At 41.7% G+C, this 17,618-nt stretch overlaps 2 protein-coding genes across 2 annotated transcripts; one reads left to right on the top strand and one right to left on the bottom strand.

Annotated features, from left to right (window-relative positions):
• The first annotated feature begins 6,968 nt into the window (after positions 1-6,968).
• On the top strand, positions 6,969-10,979 carry LOC308153417 (ubiquitin-conjugating enzyme E2 A). Its single transcript, XM_080526560.1, has 6 exons — positions 6,969-7,151; positions 7,513-7,593; positions 7,854-7,879; positions 9,483-9,572; positions 9,692-9,780; positions 9,976-10,979. The coding sequence occupies exons 1-6, from the start codon at positions 7,108-7,110 to the stop codon at positions 10,102-10,104; spliced, it is 459 nt and encodes a 152-aa protein (XP_080382686.1). The 5' UTR covers positions 6,969-7,107; the 3' UTR covers positions 10,105-10,979.
• Positions 10,980-12,593: 1,614 nt separating this feature from the next.
• On the bottom strand, positions 12,594-17,400 carry nkrf (NFKB repressing factor). The gene is made up of 3 exons (XM_080525777.1): positions 17,123-17,400; positions 15,982-16,103; positions 12,594-15,599 (listed from the first exon to the last, which is right to left on the bottom strand). The coding sequence occupies exons 2-3, from the start codon at positions 16,067-16,069 to the stop codon at positions 13,315-13,317; spliced, it is 2,373 nt and encodes a 790-aa protein (XP_080381903.1). The 5' UTR covers positions 16,070-16,103; positions 17,123-17,400; the 3' UTR covers positions 12,594-13,314.
• Between the last annotated feature and the right edge of the window lie 218 nt (positions 17,401-17,618).

Consider the following 17,618-nt stretch of genomic DNA (forward strand, 5'->3'; position numbering starts at 1 on the left):
CCTAACCAACACCCGTTTGTACTAAGAATGCAGTGACAATGAGTCATAACAATAGCCTACATGTTATCAGGCTGTAAGTACAAAAAGAATTGCATGGTAATAAAAGCAATACAATGTATGTGTGGGAACATTGGTTCTGTATGTCATTTTAACAAATCAGATGAAAATGAAAACCTGACAGTATTCTCCCATAGTTACTTCAATGAGTCAGCATATCATACCAGATAAAACCAAATCTCACATTCTGTTGCTTGATATCCCGATGATGGGCTTAATAGTTCTCGAGGCTGAAACAAAGGGTGCAATTGAACTAAAGAAAACAACTCATCGCATTGAGGTCTTACAAGTGATCCCTCTCACAAACGGGCACTGGATCCTTAGGACAGTCCAGCTCTGTCTGCCGGCTACAACAGACTAAAGGTCTTTGAAATGTCTTTAACTCAGACATTGAACACACGGCATCCTAATCACATGCCATCCATGGTAGAAGCACAATTGACAGTAGGTCATATATCCTGGAGGTTGTTCGCATCAAAAGTGAAGTCATGCGGGGTCAGTAGCAGGACGAACCAAAAACTCTTACGTTGGAGTAATTAAAATAGTCTATATATGGTAATATTCATATATGGTGAATAGATCATATTCTATTAAATGTTAACTTTCACATAGTAGGCTATGCTTCTTTGTAATAGCATCACATCTGATCTAAGGCAATGTCTTATTCATCTTGGAAATTAAAGACGCTCCTTGACGCTCGTTGAAGCTAATTGACGGAGAGCAGCGGTCCATACACTGCAGGAGTCTGTTTGGAATCGTATTAAAACAGTTGCCAAGAAAACATACATCAAACACCAACTGAATATTGTAAACTTACCTTTAGTCCCTAGTCCCTTAATGTGTTTGTCATAAAATGCCATACATTAAAATATTTGGAATATTGCGTCTCAAACTAAATCATCTGGTAATGTCTTCAAGAAGCACTTCAAAGCATATTGATATTATCCAAAAAACATAGTCCTTCAATCTTCGAGTGTGAGATGATTAAATGCACACCATGTCTAGCCAACGGTAGTTTCACTAGACTTTCCCGTGCCTGACATGGGTTGTTACACTGACTTTTTTTTTCTTACCGAAAGCCGATGCGTGGGGAATTCCTAGCAGTCACATTTTCCCTAGTAAATGATTGGCCAGCACTAGGGATTCACAATATAATGCAAGCTGCTGATAAAACATAACATTTATTTTTGAATGATGTGAACATGTTGAGCAACTGATGAGATGTAATGAAACGCAATGGGCGAAAAGTGTCTTTATACCTTTTGACCAATATAACTAAAAAAAAAATATGCGCTGTTCGGTTTTTCTTTTCTGGTATCCAGCGGGAGATGACAGTGACATCTACCCTTATAGATCAAGGAAATGTTCTGTCAATTTGGGGGGAAACATGGTCAGCTGCTCTGTTCAGTTGAGCGCGAATCAAATGTTTGGATATGTTGCCAATGCCCACGTTGCTACATTGTAACAGTTAAATACACACTGTCCCTAATGATATCAACAGTAAGTTTCTACCACGCCCACGTCGTCTATAGGGAGCGTAGTTTCGGTAATATTGTCTATTTCGGGAATTGACTTCATGTAAAAAAAAAATAAAGTGTACGTAATCATGTGATAAACAGTTAAACAGAATATTCATAACAATATCACTTAATTTAGCCTGCTAGATAATGTACTGCAAGGACATTTATTGCATAGGGCAGGCTCATTGACCACACTTCATTTATGGTTTATGGTTTTTTTGTCCGTTTTAGAATGATGCAGTCTATCTAATTGTTGCCGCGTAATATAGCGCGTTATGAATAAGCAGTTCACACAGATGGAATCAAAAGCTTACATTCCCATACCGGGAGTCGAACCCGGGCCGCCTGGGTGAAAACCAGGAATCCTAACCGCTAGACCATATGGGAGCGGATGCAGTCTGCTGCGAAGTAGAGCAATATATAGCTAGACGACTGATACTGTTATATTTACATGAGGTGTTATCGTGTTAGTAAGTACTACCTTTCAGGTGTTCGAGTTTTTCCCATATTTCTGTCTCATTAATACCACTTTATCACTACCACTAGGCTACAGCTGAAGTAAAAACTGTAAAAACACCTTTGTTTGTTTGTTTGCGAAAGTAATGCTCGCCATTTGTGGGAATTCATCACCACCTAGTGTTCAATTAGGTACAGTGTTTATATCATCTTGTGCATGATTATGCGAAACAAGAAGACAGCGAATCTTGCTCAGCTAATTACAAGGTAGGGCAGTGTGACGCTCGTTTAACCAGGTAACCAGCTGACCTGCATATGATTCTGTATGCAGCCTGACCTCTATGGGATTGTTTGATCACTCTGAATGAAGAGTATTATGAATTAATGTATAAATTAGGATGTCTGAGAGAAGCTTTGAATCCTATGCAACCTGCCCAGTTGTGAGTTATGTTGTTTGAAGTACAATAGACCAACATGCAGCACTATAATAGCAGGTATCAGCAGTTCGCCGACGACACAACAGTGATTGGCCTGATCACCGACAGCGACGAGACGGCCTACAGAAGTGAGGTCGGCCAATAGGTAACAATAACCTCGCTTTCAACGCCGACATGACAAGGAGCTGGTGGTGGATTTTAGGAAAAAGAGGCAGGCACAAGACCCCATCACCATCAACGGGCCTGCTGTGGAGAGGATCAACAGCATCAAGTTTCTGGGGGTTAACATCGCCAACGACCTCACCTGGGATGAACACACCAACCAGGTGGTGAAAAAGCACAACTAATTTGGCATCTCGCATTTTGCATCTCAGGCAGCTGAAAAGGTTTGGCTTAGGGCCTAAGATACTAGGGGCCTTCTTCAGAGACAGCACCGAGAGCATCCTGACAGGTTGTATCACTGCCTCGTAGGGGAACTGGACTGCCCAAAACCGTAAAGTGCTGCCACGGGTAATGCAGACAGTCGAGAAGATCAGCGCCTGTGAGCTCCCCTCCATTCAGGACACCTACAGTGACCAGTGTGCCAGAAAAGCCCAAAGGATTATCAAGGACTGCAGCCACCCAAATCAAACATTCGGGGAAATGGTATAGCCTTGGAAATGGTATATAGCCTTGGGACTAAAACCCAGAGGAAGTCAAACAGCTATCTCCCCCAAGACATCAGGCTCCTGGGGAAATGCACCGGAAGAAAACAGAAGACTGTCCCCCCTCAAACCATCCACACTCTCACTACAAACATCATCTATATTATAAGACTACCTGAACACTACCTGATTACTTGAACACTACCTGACTACTTCATTTTCATCTGATTTGTTGAAATGACATACAGAACCAATGTTCCCACACATACGTTGTATTGCATTTATTACTATGCAATTATTTTTGTACCTACAGCCTGATAACATGTACCGGTAGTCTATTGTTATGACTCATTGTCACTGCATTCTTACATAGTACAGGGTGTTGGTTAGGGTCAAGGTTAGGGCTATTGCAGTTGTACAGTGTAGACAATATACTTACAGAGGAAGTCAGGCAGCTATGTCCCCCAAGAAATCAGGCTCCTGGGGAAATGCACCGGAAGAAAACTAATTTTAAAGACTGTCCCCCCTCAAACCATCCACACTCTCACTACAAACATAATCTATATTCTAAGACTACCTGAACACTACCTGATTACTTGAACACTACCTGACTACTACTTGACTACCTGTACTGTCTTAAGGATCCAGTGCCCGTTTGTGCTTCATGCGAGTGAGAGGGATCACTTGTAGACCTCAATGCGATGAGTTGTTTTCTTTAGTTCAATTGCACCCTTTGTTTCAGCCTCAAGAACTATTAATAGTTGGGGGCCTTAGGGCTATATGAGGCTATGTTCGTGCAAATTTGTGCAAAAGCACAGAATTTGGCCCAGATGTAGCTCAGAGTATGCTCTAATGATTTAGCCAGGGCGCCGAGCCAGCGAACACTGGGATCGCCATGGCGGCCAAATCAATATGGCCGCCCTCCGAAAAAGGTTTTGGCTATAACTAGGTTGCCACCTTTCAGTCAGAGAAATAAGGGACACCCCTCGCAGTAGGGGCCCCGCTCCTCGGGACCACGACCACCACGGGCCCAAGTGCTAGTAAATCATAAGTTAAACATCGTTTCAATAAAGCCTTAAGGGTGACTTCATGCTTGTGTGCAAGTCATAAAGATGGACAGTAACGTGTACAACTACTATTTTCTCCCTCACGTAAGTTATAATTCATCATTCATCATCAGTCAAGACCATTCATATGTGAGGGGGAGATATGGATGACCTTCACAAGGCAGTAACAGATAATGTTGATTCCAATCTGAAAAGCTGGGCAGAATCCTGTAAACATTTTTAGCTTCTTGGTAGATTAGTTACACAAGCTTCTGATGTGCACGCAGCAGGTGTGTAATACATGCCAAATGTTATCTCATGTTGCGATATGCATCAAAACGGCAAGCATCTCATGACACTGCCAGGCCAGGGTGTCAGAAGGGGAAGCATCTACCAGTGAGTGGGGGACAACCTTTGACCATCTAACTATTGCACAAATTGTTGCTCTGGTTGAGGATTCAGATCCTCCTTCACAATCTCCTATTACGGCAACTCTACAGGAACCTTATGAAAGAACGCAGGTGTTTGTGTCTGATTATGAACCCCACACAACAACATTCAAGCAACATCTCCTCAGCTATCTGCCTGAATAGAGTGAACACCAGAAGGGGAGGGAAACCTACATCGCAAACAAGGAACAAGTGGCTAAGAGGAACAATTGGCTCAGGATGAGGCAATTCTGTTGCTGAGGGCTGCCTTGGTTTTACACAAGTACTGCTTACAACGAGGCCACACATTTGACGGCTCCTTCCTGTCCAACTGTCTCACAACATCTGTTGCTGAACCCTTACGAGTGTTCAATGATACCGTCCTCCGTGGTCCAGAGTTCCTCAAACCCTGTGCAACTAATACAGAAGATGCCAACCTGCAACCGAGAATGTCAATGTCAGAAGTACAATGCATTTGACGGCACCTATCACCCCTGCAAGACCGACGCAATACGTCACAGCAAGGACAAGGACAAACAAAAACAAAAATGGCATTATGCAAATTAGGGGTCCAGACACACCCAATCATGAATATAAGCCTTCTAATGTGTTTCTAATAGTCAAAAAACATAAAATAGACACCAGGCTTGCATTTCTAGTTCATTTGGTTCAAAAGTTATAGCCGAAACCTTTTTCAGAAGGCGGCCATATTGATTTGGCCGCCATGGCGACCCCGGTGGTCGTTGGCTCGGGCGCCCTGGCTAAATCATTAGAGCATACTCTGAGCTACATCTGGGCCAAATTTGGTGCTTTTGCACACATTTGCACAAAAATATCCCTAAGGCCCCCAACTATAAGCCTATCATCGGGATATCAAGCAACAGAATGTGAGATTTTGTTTTATCTGGTATGATATGCTGACTCATTGCAGTAACTATGGGAGAATACTGTCAGGTTTTCATTTTCATCTGATTTGTTGAAATGACATACAGAACCAATGTTCCCACATATTGTATTGCTTTTATTACCATGCAATTATTTGTATTATAACATGTAGTCTATTGTTATGACTCATTGTCACTGCATTCTTACATAGTACAACGGGTGTTGGTTAGGGTCAAGGTTAGGGCTATTGCAGTTGTACAGTGTAGCCAATATACTTACAGAGGAAGTCAAACAGCTCCTGGGGAAATGCACCGGAAGAAAACAAAAGACTGTCCCCCCTCAAACCATCCACACTCTCACTACAAACATAATCTATATTATAAGACTATATATTACTTGATTACTTGAACACTACCTGACTACTACTTGACTACCTGTACTGTATCATATTTGTATTATATTGTATATTGTATCATATTGCATTTCATCATATTGTACCCTGTACAGCATTTTGCACTACTGATTCTACTGCAGTACGACTGGTCCCGCTGTAGTACAACTACCATCACTCTATCACTTTGTTACTTTATTATTACTTACTTTACTTATTTTACTTTCTATTTTACTTATTTCTATTTTATTATTGTGATCTTGTATCTTTATTTTGTATCTTGCTGCAATGCCAATGTTGAAGAATTTAAGCCAAAGAATTTGACTCTTGTGTACCTGCACATTGGATGTAATAAAAGCAATTCTGATTCTGATTTAAAGCTGTGTGCATGAAAATACTATCAGTGCATACATTATAGGGGGGGGCGTGCTAATTTTGAATTGACTGTTTTGCCTTAACTTTTCACTTAAAGGGTAGTTTTTTGTCATTGATTTTATTGTGGATGCATATCATCAACCATGAATTGTCAACAGCGTGAATCTGAAAACGAACTGCATTTCAAATTGTCTTTCAGGCAGGTTTTGGTTAGTTGGGGTAGTTTCCCCCCCAGGACACTATACTCAATTCTAATCCTAATAGGACTGCCTTCATATGGTCACACAGAATTATTGGTCTGTTCACAACCCATTTTAAATTGATGCTGTGCAGTTGAATATCATGTGATCGACATTACATCTTTATTAGGCCTAAGTAGCCGGTAATTCATAGACATGCTGATTTACAGTGTTTGTAAAAAGATGACTTGCACACCCAAATATGGATGCTGAACATATGACGTAATTTTTTTACAGGACTGACCCAACAGTTGAGGGAGACAGAGGGGTTCACTCAAACATTGTTGACCATTGATATGGTGAATTATACATTGGGGGAAATAGAGGTTATTGGTGAGTATTTAAGGAACAATGTATGTAATCGGTGTATTATAATTCTAAATGACAAGAATGTCAATCATCCGTAGCCATTTCCTTCCTGTCGTTATTCACGCCCCTGTGTTTTTCTAGTGGTGGTACCGTCCTGGCCCCCTGACGTCCTGGGAGAGGAACAGGCGGCGAGCCAGCCTACCAGATTGATACATTCGTGGGGAAATACAATACAGTATTTATAGTGTAATCATTGATACGTTTTCAAACATCGATATTGTAAACCATATGTTTACATTTCCAAGTTCCGTTTGAACAGGATGTCAACCCCAGCAAGACGTCGTTTAATGAGAGATTTTAAACGGTAAGCGACAGTGAAAACAGACCTGGGCCAGCTAGCTAAGCTAAGCTAGCAGTCGCACCGGTTGTTTCTGTTTCTACGTAACACCCTCCCAACTTCATTAAGGGGCGACTTCAGAGAGATTTCACACATCAAAATGCTATGTATAGCTTTTATTGCTATCTTATCTCAAAAGTCAAAGCTGGGAAAATGTTTACCATTATTACAAAAGCGAATCCAGAAATGTAATGGTGCTGTCCTTCCAAGTTTCACATCCTGTCTCGTTGAAAATTGCCCAACATAGTTGGTTAACTAGTTATCTAAGTGAAGCGAGCTGATCTTTACAGGCAGCCTCTGTATTTAACAAGCGATGTCTTTTTTTCAGACTTCAAGAGGACCCTCCAGCCGGAGTCAGTGGGGCCCCATCAGAAAATAATATCATGGTGTGGAATGCTGTCATTTTTGGGTAAGTAACTGAACTAAAAGAGTTACCTCCTGGAGAGCACAAAGCTTGTGTCACAGATGATGTATTGGTAACTACTGTCCACCAATGACCTGCTCAAATCACCCTGGCCTGAACGTCCCGAACCTCAGAAACACGTTTGTGCAACTGGTGTGATGATCTATCTATTAGAAATGTGGTGGTTTCCATGTCTCACATGGACTGGGTAACTGACTGGGCAACTGATAATATTGTGGTTGACAAATTATTTTTCCATCCTTTAGACCAGAGGGAACACCTTTCGAAGATGGTAAGTATTAAGAAATGTTATGCAATGTGATACTACTTTAACGGAAAGGTGTTAATGTAGCTTATTTCTGCCTTATTGTAAAATGTCGAGCCTTTGACTAACCATGTAAAGTTTTGTTGTTTGTATTTTTTTCTTAGCAACTTTTATTTATGATCAAAGGTTTATAGGAGCATATTTCAAGACTTCTTAGACAAGAGATTATTGTTCATCGTAGTCTTGTTCAATCCAGCATCTGAGTGAGCTGGACAACCTTTAATCTGCTTCATGGTTGAGCTGAGATTACTCCCTGCCAGTTAAGGAAAATATAGACTGTAAATGGAGTAACTCATGAGTTTTTGGGCCTACAAAAACAGTGCCCTGCATAAGTAAGTTCTTTTGGCTCTATGCTCTAAACGTTTGGATTTAAAATCAAACAATTGCTATGAGATGAAAGAAGAGATTATCATCTTTTATTTGAGTGAGGCATTTGTGTACATATTGGTTTCACCATTTAGAAATGACAACACTTTTTATCCATAGTCCCCCTATTTTAAGACCTCAAAAGTAACGGGAAAACTGGCTTAACAGGTGTTTCTGGTGGTGAGTCGGTGTGAGTTTCGGGTGTGTTCCGTCACATCATTTGGGCAGAGCATCAACAGAGAAGAAACCCAGTCAGTGGGTCGTAGACTTCAGGCAGTGATTGCAAGGATTGTTGACCAAATACTAAACATGAGTGCTTAATTTGGACATTTTATGAATCTGTCCCTTTACTTTTGGTGCCCTGAAATAGGGGGACAATGTATAAAACCATTTCTTAACAGTGAAGCCAATATTTACACAAATACCATCAAATAAAAGCTGACAGCTGACTATACTTAAACCTCATAGCCCATTACTCTTACGAGACATAATGTATCATGCGTATGACTAGCCAGTAATGGTGCATGATCGTAACTGTTAGAGTTGGGCCAAAATACCTGCTGCCCGGGTAATACCTTAAGCATTTTTTTTAAAAGGGTGTAACCTTTGTGCCAGCGGCACAACCGAGCACACCCTACTCTGCTCCACTAGAGACCAGGTCCCACTCCACACCAGAGTTTTTTTTTTATGTGTGTGTGTTGTGTTTCCACCACTTGTGCTTCCCCCATGAAAATGTAATTGGATCCCACCATCATAGCTCTAGAAGTGCAGTGAGTGCATGTACTTGTTTACTTAGCTTCAGCACCTTTTACCCATCTCTCTGGCTACCGAAGCAGGCTCAGAATCTCCCACAGTGTGACTGACCACACCTTGTGCGCTGCATAAGCCATTTTATTCATATGTCGGGTGTAATGGCAAAATAACTGTATGGACTGTGTGGTCGGAATTATACCAGTGTAAGCTTGTACACCCTATGCTACCAGTAATAACACTTTCTACCGGTCCAACCCTAGTCACTGTGCCTGCTTGAGTGGAGACCATATTATGACCGTAAAAGGCTAATAACATGAATGTTAAATGTGCTTGCCGTCTCGAATGATGCATCGATTCTAATGGGACTAGGACACCATGATTATTTCAAGAAGGTCATATTACATATCTCCCTCTATGCTTTCTGTGTTTACACTAAAACTTGTGTTTTCAGGAACTTTCAAACTCACAATAGAATTCACAGAAGAGTATCCTAATAAGCCTCCAACAGTGCGCTTTGTCTCCAAAATGTTTCATCCAAATGGTAAATTACCTTCACATTGTGTCATCTTTTTCCCCAAATATGAGAAATGGCATTTCATGTTTTTAAACAAGTGTTACGGTATAATAGGGGTATAATTGTGTGTTCTTTGTTTTATGTAGTTTATGCAGATGGTAGTATATGCTTGGACATTCTTCAGAACCGCTGGAGTCCAACCTATGATGTGTCTTCCATCTTAACTTCAATACAGGTATTCTCAACATACATTGTTAAATACAGATAAGTTAGTCATTGATTAATGAGTATAAAGGTGATCTGATGTACTTTAATTTGCCATCACATAACTGAATATTATAGATTTTAAAAGTGTGTTTTTAAATATTCAAGCTGAAAGTGAAATGGTACCAAAAAGCTATTCTTAATAACATGTCTGTTATTGTTATAGTCTCTACTGGATGAGCCAAATCCAAACAGTCCAGCCAACAGCCAGGCAGCTCAGCTGTACCAGGAGAACAAGCGGGAGTATGAGAAGAGGGTTTCTGCCATCGTGGAACAGAGTTGGCGTGATTGTTGACCCCTTGACCGTTCACAAATTAACAGTATCGAGCCTCAAGTCAAAAGAAAACACGAAACAAGAAAAACATCTCACAAACAAATGAAATACACATCATGTTTTCATCATCCTTCTCCTAAGTATATTTGTCTGTTCCATAACTGTTGCTAGGTTTGTATGTTGTTGTGTTGTGGTTTCCCTTCATGCAGAATACTCCTCCTGGACAAAAGCACATCTTCATCAAAGTAAATGTACTGTGTTATATCTGGGTTACTTGCGATGTCTTTTTCCCCCCTATTTTAAACCTGCCACAAAAGTATGTTCTTCTTTTTTGATCAGGAACAACTTTTGTATCTTGTCATTGTAGTGATTTTAAGTTCTTTCCCCACACAATATGGGTTGGTTGGATGTTGAAGATTAACATTTAAGTAGAGGTGCTTGCAGTGTGATCATAATGCTGTTTCTCAAATGAACAAGCTCATGAGTGTTTTCTTGTGTTTTCAGGGTTTTGTTTGTGGCCTCTCGTATTTGCCCTGTATTGTTACAGTGTAAAAAAAACAAAAACAATGTAAGGATGACCAGATTGTTGACCCGGAAAACTGAGTGTTCTATGAATTCTTGACTAGCTTTTTACTTCATACACAGAACGTAGAATGTACATTGTTGGTGCAGGGGCTGTGTGTGTAAAGTAAGATCTCTATGTGCCCTATTATTTGAGTTCCATTTATAGTACATTTATTTTATACCGGGCATGATGCTGTGTTTGCATTTTCTAATGTAGTATCCTCTACAGTAACATTTTCTAAGGCGCATACATTTTCAGAGTGTACAATTTGCATTAGTAACCCATGTAACAAACTGTACATTTTCTTATTTCTTGTAAATAAAAGAAATATACATCCTGTGTTCTTAAGAGTTTAATCCTTGCAATAATATATACCGTAATAAGAATAAATATATAATAAAATATAAAAAATATGTGAAGCGGTCTGAATAGACACTGTATAGGTGTTGTATATTATACAATGGCTATACAGTGTCTATTCAGACCTCCATTTTGTTATAGACTAAATTTAAATTGCCATCAATCCACACACAATACCCCAGAATGACAAAGTTAAAACGTTTTTTTACATTTCTGTAGATTTATTCAAGTTGAAATACCGAAATACCTCAAACACAAGCATTCAAACCCTTTGACATTTAAAATGAGCTAAAATCCAAAAATGTCAACAAATCACTTGAATTGAGTCCATCTTAATGCAAGGATAGTAGTTAATGTAATTTTGGATTCAATATCAGTATCCTGTGGATCAGGTTGTCATTATAAATGGAGGAACAAAACTGTTCAGGAATGCAACCCTGAGGCCTGGGAAGACTTACAAAAATCTACAAAGTTGTGGAGAGGAAAAAGCACAGTCGATGGGACAACATCATCTCAGTCACTCTACAAAATTGGTCTACAACCAAGTGGCCAAAAAGGATCCCTTAATGGTAAATAATCTATCTCATATCCATAATTGTGAACAATGACTTCAAGTGATACAGTAAAGAAAGTGGCTGTAAATGTGTTTATTTTTTCTACAAAGCATTAAGTTTAGTGCAAATCCAGCACATTCAATGCAATGCAGTTTCCGCATCATCCCTCATTTAGAATAGTGGTAGCTGCATCAAGTTATGGGTATGTTTGTCACTGACAGGGACTGGGCAGTTTGTCTGGATCAAGAGAACATTATGAAATGGTATGAGATGGTAGTGACATCTGGTGTGTAATTGATTCCTTTGCAAATAAATGATATTAATTCCGAAACCAATATGGACTATATACATGCTTGCATGGATGGGCTCAATTGAACTTATTCAGTGATTTGTTGATGACATTTTTGCATTTAATCTAAGTGTCACTGCAAAGTGTCTGGATACTTGTACATGATATGTACATGAGGTATTTCTGCATTTCAATTTTAATAAATGTACTGAAGTTTTATTTTTATGGTTTATGCTTTGTCATTCTGTCAATCTATGTCATACTGCGTGTGGATTGATGGGTCTGAATACTAAGCCACTGTATAGTTAAGTACGGGTGATATGCACATGATACATTATTGTCCCTGGTTCTTTGTATGTTAAGAAAAAAGGGATTGTCTGCCATTTGTTTTGCAATGTTGTCACTGATTTATATTAGACAAATAGTTGTTTCAATCCCAGTGGGATATGAGGTGAACTCAAACAACATCACATCTGCTTCAATAAACTGGTAAGACTTGAAGGTGAGGTTTCATTGTTTCAGTTGACCTTGCAAAGATCCCAGTGGATCAAAATATTCTGTTTGTCTACAAAATCACAGTGGGATCATCTACCCTTGGATAAAGTTGAGCCCTTCAACTATAAGCACTGACATTTTATTATGAATGCCTTGAATATAGTACAAGCATTCAAGACAACTCAGTCACAAAGTCAAGTCCAGTCTGTCGGCGATAATCAGATTTAATTTATTATTCATAGGTATTACAGCTGTGAAAACAAGCAGACAAGTTAACGGTATCCACATAGACTAATATATCTGACATTTCACAGAGATCACAGCTTGCGCATTAACCATGTCAAGTATATCAAATTCCCTCTTATGGAGGAAGCTTCAATTTTTTTTTTACATGATCTCCACTTATCCAAGGGATAAAAGCAACACTGCAAGTATTGTGGAATAGATGTATCAATCCATACAATATGACAGATGTGAGAAATGTTTCCTCTTCATAATTCATCACTTTCCCCAAAGTAAACTAACAACAATGTTCATCAAACAAGAAAAGAATCGAAAGATTTCAAACATTCCGCTGGTAAAATATTTTTGTCAAGATAGACATTTTAATTAACTTTCTAAATGAAGAAGCCTGTGGACATGACGGCACATAGCATTTTAAGTTTAGCGTATTGTGCAAATGTGAAACTGACAGAAGACAACAAAATTGTGGAATGACAGGCTTAAAACAATGACACCAAAAATATGTACTTGTATTCAAAAGCCCCTGCTGAAGCAAAATATGCTTGAAATATTCTTCCAGGAAAAGGAATGCAGGGACCACTGAATTTTTTCCCGAAAAGACAAGCCTACATGATTGATACGTTTCAACGGACAATTAAACTTCGCCTACCGAACTTTCTACATCAAGTGTGTATGTTCCGTGGTAACAGGCTTGGAAAGTTTTTTGGCAAATATACCACATCCAGTCAGTGTGAGGCCTGAGGTTTCACTAACTCGTATCGTCCAACCTGTCCTTCCTGCAGGAGCTGGCCAATGAGCTGGTCTTTGTGCACCTTACGACTTACAATGAGGAAGCGTTGCCGGCCTGATCCGTATGACTTACTTCGAAGGTTATACTTCTGTGATATCTGGTGAATCTGCTTGCGTTCCTCGTTGTTGAGCTCAGTGGAGAAGCGCAGGTCGTCCTGGCGGTCCGAGCCGGCGTAGTTACGGATGATGTCCTCGATGTCCTGTTTGGAAAGCTGATTCCCAGGTCTGTTCATAGCCATAGCCATACCCAGTCCCTCTCTGGAGAACTGCTCTTTCACCTTAATGGGTTCTGAGATGCCCTCCCCTTCCCGGCCTAAACCGCCGCCCTTCCAGCCCATCTTCCGGAGCAGCTGGTTCCCAATATTATCCTCTTTTATCTCCTGCCTACTGGCCTGTTCGCCAGAGTGGGCGAGGATCTGATGGCGGGAGATGGCATCTGCATTACCCTCCTTCCTAAGGTTGGATTTCACCACAGCCTGTGTCCGTCTGAGTGTAGCCAGGGCCTCTTTTGCTGCAATATGCTTCACTGTTTTCTTGAGTCCGATGCCTGCCGCTACGTATTGATCCTCCAGATACACTTCACACCTCCAGCGGTGGTCTGGTAGCACAGTGAACTTATAATCAGCAGCCACCTTGTTAAACTGGGCAGTGTCGTTGATGATGCAGATGGCGTTATCAGAGTTTTCTAAGATAACCAACTCGCTCAAATGCTTCTTCCGGCCTCCGTGATGACCGCCACCACCAAAGCGTCCACTTGGTGCTGGATCTGAGTGGTGGTTCCATCGCTGCTGTGGCTGCTGCTGCTGCTGCTCCTGCCTAGACGCCTGGTTCGTGCGCAGTTTGCTAAGAGCGTCTTCAGCTGCTGTATGCTTAGAGGTCTTCTTACTGCCCTTGGCCTGTGCCACCAGCTCGTCCTGCAGATAGACACTACATTGCCATGCGCTGCTGTTGGGGACCACGTCATACTTGTAGTCAATCTTCATGCGATTGAAGGCAGCAGAGTTGTTGAGAATGCAGATGGCATCATGGGCGTTGTCGACTATGACAAACTCTGTCCAGTGCTTGCGTTTGTCAGGCTCGTATTGCCCCTTGGAGCTAGGTGTCGGCTTATCTTCAGGGTTGCGTAATGCAGGTAGGAAGGCCGGGGTAGGGCAGTGCATCTGGCACACCACAATATCATTGACCATGGAGTGGCGGTATCTCCGTTGCACTACACGGACCTCTACTTGTTTCAAGAAGAGCTTAACGGCCTGCTCTGACGCGCGGTCCCTGGCACCGTTTTTGCTGCCAGAGTATCCAGTAGCAAGGTATACACACTGGCATCTCAGCTCACAGGCGTAGCCGTCGGTCGGCACTTTCCTGTTCTTGGGTAAGTCTGCTGGAGGGATATCTTTCAGGTTGACATAGATGTACTCCGGGTTGGTCTTACACGCCTGAATACTGCGGCTCAGCATGAAGTTATAGTTAGGAGTGTCGGATCCGCATATGAATTGAGGGTCTCTAGCAGTGACTGCCATCGACTCTGCCACTGCAGTGATCAACCTCTGCTTCTCCGCCATTGTGGCTTGAGCTATAGGGACGGGCTGTGAAGAAGACCCAGAGACGGAGGAGGGGGTGGGGCTGCTCCTCCCTGGGCTGCTATACACCCTGCTGAATGCTCTGCTGGACGAGGGTCTCTCCTGATGACCGAAGCCTACGCCCTGGCGTCCTGAATCCCAGCCCCCTGACCGGCTGCCCCCTCCATAACCACCGGACCTGAAGCCTTGAGAGTAAGAGTCCTCGGGCTGCCGAGAGCCGTGGGCCTCAAATCTGGCCGTGTAGTCCTGTTGCATTTTTGCCATGTAATTTGAGGTGGAACCCCTGCTTCCATAACCTGCACCACTGGAGGAGCTACTTGGGGGTATGTCTCTGTCTCTCTCTCTTTCTCTATCTCTATCTCTGTGATCAGTCCAAGAAGCAGAGTCAGAACCGTACGGCATTACCCTGTCGAACGCAGGTCTGGAGGCAGAGGAGCCCTGACCTCGGCTGCTACCATAAGAGGGGCGGTCAGAGTCCCGCTGCCTCACGCTGTTCATCTCCCCCCTCCGGCGCTCCTTGTCATTCTCCTTCTCATCGTTGCCAGACCCGCCACCACTGCTTCCACCACTAACAAACTGCACAGGCTCAAAACGCGGTCTGGAACCAAATTTTGATACAGGCATTTTCCTCATGGGCTCTTCTCCTATGATAAACAGGACAGAGAGAGAGAATAATTAGCTTACTTTGCAAAAATCCTTTCCTACACTTCCCAACATATCCCACTTGTTCGCAACTTTTGCAGACAAAAATAAATAACATTTAACATATTTTACATATAAAACATACGTAAAATTATTTTCTTCCCCTTCTCTAGCTCTGTGACTGCTTTTATAAAGTCTGGCTGGCAAGTATAGCTGTGTCACTTCGGCTTAATGACCAATAGTTCATTTTATGCGCCTACACATCTTATGTAAAGTAATCTTCATAATTGTATAAATGTATGTTTTAATTAAGTGAAGTACACATGTAATTGTATACGGTGTAGGCCTATAGCTGCACAAATAAGTAAGAACCAAATTACTCACTGCCATCTGATGAATTGGGTCGCTTTTTTGCTTCACTTGGAACCAGCTCAAAAGAGGGCATTTCGCCAATATCTATCCCTTCGTCCATCTCCTGCACCTTCCACGTCAGATCAGGGCCATACCTTCAAAGAAAAACAAATGTGTCAGATGTATCTAGATAAAAGAAATTTGAGTTTCACTCACTTGTCAAGTCACAACAGACATATGTATTATGTAGTGGTGTTAAGTGGATATGCAAGTTGAAATCAAATATGCTCTTATTGGTTGGATATGAACCCCAACACTCTGCACAATAGGCTACAGCCAGGTCTAATATACTGGCAATGTTTCATACAAAATGCAACTGTTTGTGTTATTTATAAAACCATAGAGGTTAGTTCGATTTTCTCTGGGGGACCCCCAAGTTTGGGAACTGCTGCTTTAGACGGAATCTCAACTGCACCTCTGTCTGTCCATGGGGGTTTGGATCAAAAGCTTTGGATGACAAGCTGCTAGCTCTGCAGCATGGCCACCATGTCGCCAAGACTTGTGGGTTTTAGCTAGGAGGTAGATCCAGCCGATATCTGCCTGGCTTTACACTAAATGTAGCCATTTCCCAGGCTAAACGATACATTTGCTATTACACATGCGATTCTTTAACTATCCTATTTAACAATGTGGACATCATTAGCTTTCGGATTATAACAAGATCCGACTACACAACTTGCCAAGCAAGCACAACGCTATCAGACATTAGCTGGCAGAAGCTAGTTAGCATAGCACATATAGCAACAATGTATCGTTGTGTCGGCTACAAATTAACAATCGCAGTAGCTATTGTGTCGCGATCAACAACAAAAAACACCAACGAACCCTTGGCGGTGTACATTACTCGGCAGATCAAAGGTTATAACCGAGGTCTGGTCAAACGAGACGATCGTAGCCGGCTAGCAGGCGAGACAGCCAGTGACGCAGCTAGTAAACAACGCTAGCTTTATGTTAGCTAGTTCGTTGATACTCAAAAGACGCATCTTCTGAGTTAGCCTACGACTACGAATACATCTAAATAAAACAGTGTTAACGTCAAAGGGATACTGATCTTTTTAAGACATTTGGTTTAATCTGAAGGTATTTATTGAGCTATCAGACACTACTTTCCTACCTCTAGTGGAGCTCCGCCGTCTGTCCCTCTGCGTCCTTGGTTGTGGGTCGCTAGCTGCTAGCCGCTGCTAGCCTCTGATCACCTAGGCTACATCCGCTGTCCGGGGCAACGGGGGGAATGCCATATTATCACGGCTAACTGTCAACTAAGCTAAGCTAAGTGACTTGATTCTATCTAGAAGCTATTTGTGAGCCTGGATTAGAACCGATGGCATGTATGAAGTGTGAACTGTATGCAGGCCTCCTACAGTATCATGGCATCACACACACATCCCTCCATTTTCCTCCATTCCGACTATTGCGTCAATTCACGCGCGGGCGTGGAGCGAAGCACGCTGCTCGAAGAGAGTTGTTCGGCTGCATCGTGAGTGATCATTACCGTTTTTTTTTTTTTTTACTGTTTATTTTTTTTATCCATCTATCTATTACTAACTGATGTTATAGTGTCTGCCGTGTGCATTCTTGGCCTTTATTGGGTACGTATGAGTTGATGGTAT

Source organism: Nansenia antarctica, assembly GCF_963989245.1.
Source record: "Nansenia antarctica genome assembly, chromosome: 3".
NCBI lineage: Eukaryota > Metazoa > Chordata > Actinopteri > Argentiniformes > Microstomatidae > Nansenia > Nansenia antarctica.

Coding starts and splice junctions, on each gene's coding strand:
- nkrf (XM_080525777.1), bottom strand. CDS start 16,069: ATGGACGAAGGGATAGATATTGGCGAAATGCCCTCTTTTGAGCTGGTT. Junction 15,600..15,981: donor ACCCAATTCATCAGATGGCA/GTGAGTAATTTG, acceptor TGTTTATCATAG/GAGAAGAGCCCATGAGGAAA.
- LOC308153417 (XM_080526560.1), top strand. CDS start 7,108: ATGTCAACCCCAGCAAGACGTCGTTTAATGAGAGATTTTAAACG. Junction 7,594..7,853: donor TGGAATGCTGTCATTTTTGG/GTAAGTAACTGA, acceptor TCCATCCTTTAG/ACCAGAGGGAACACCTTTCG. Junction 9,781..9,975: donor CCATCTTAACTTCAATACAG/GTATTCTCAACA, acceptor TTATTGTTATAG/TCTCTACTGGATGAGCCAAA.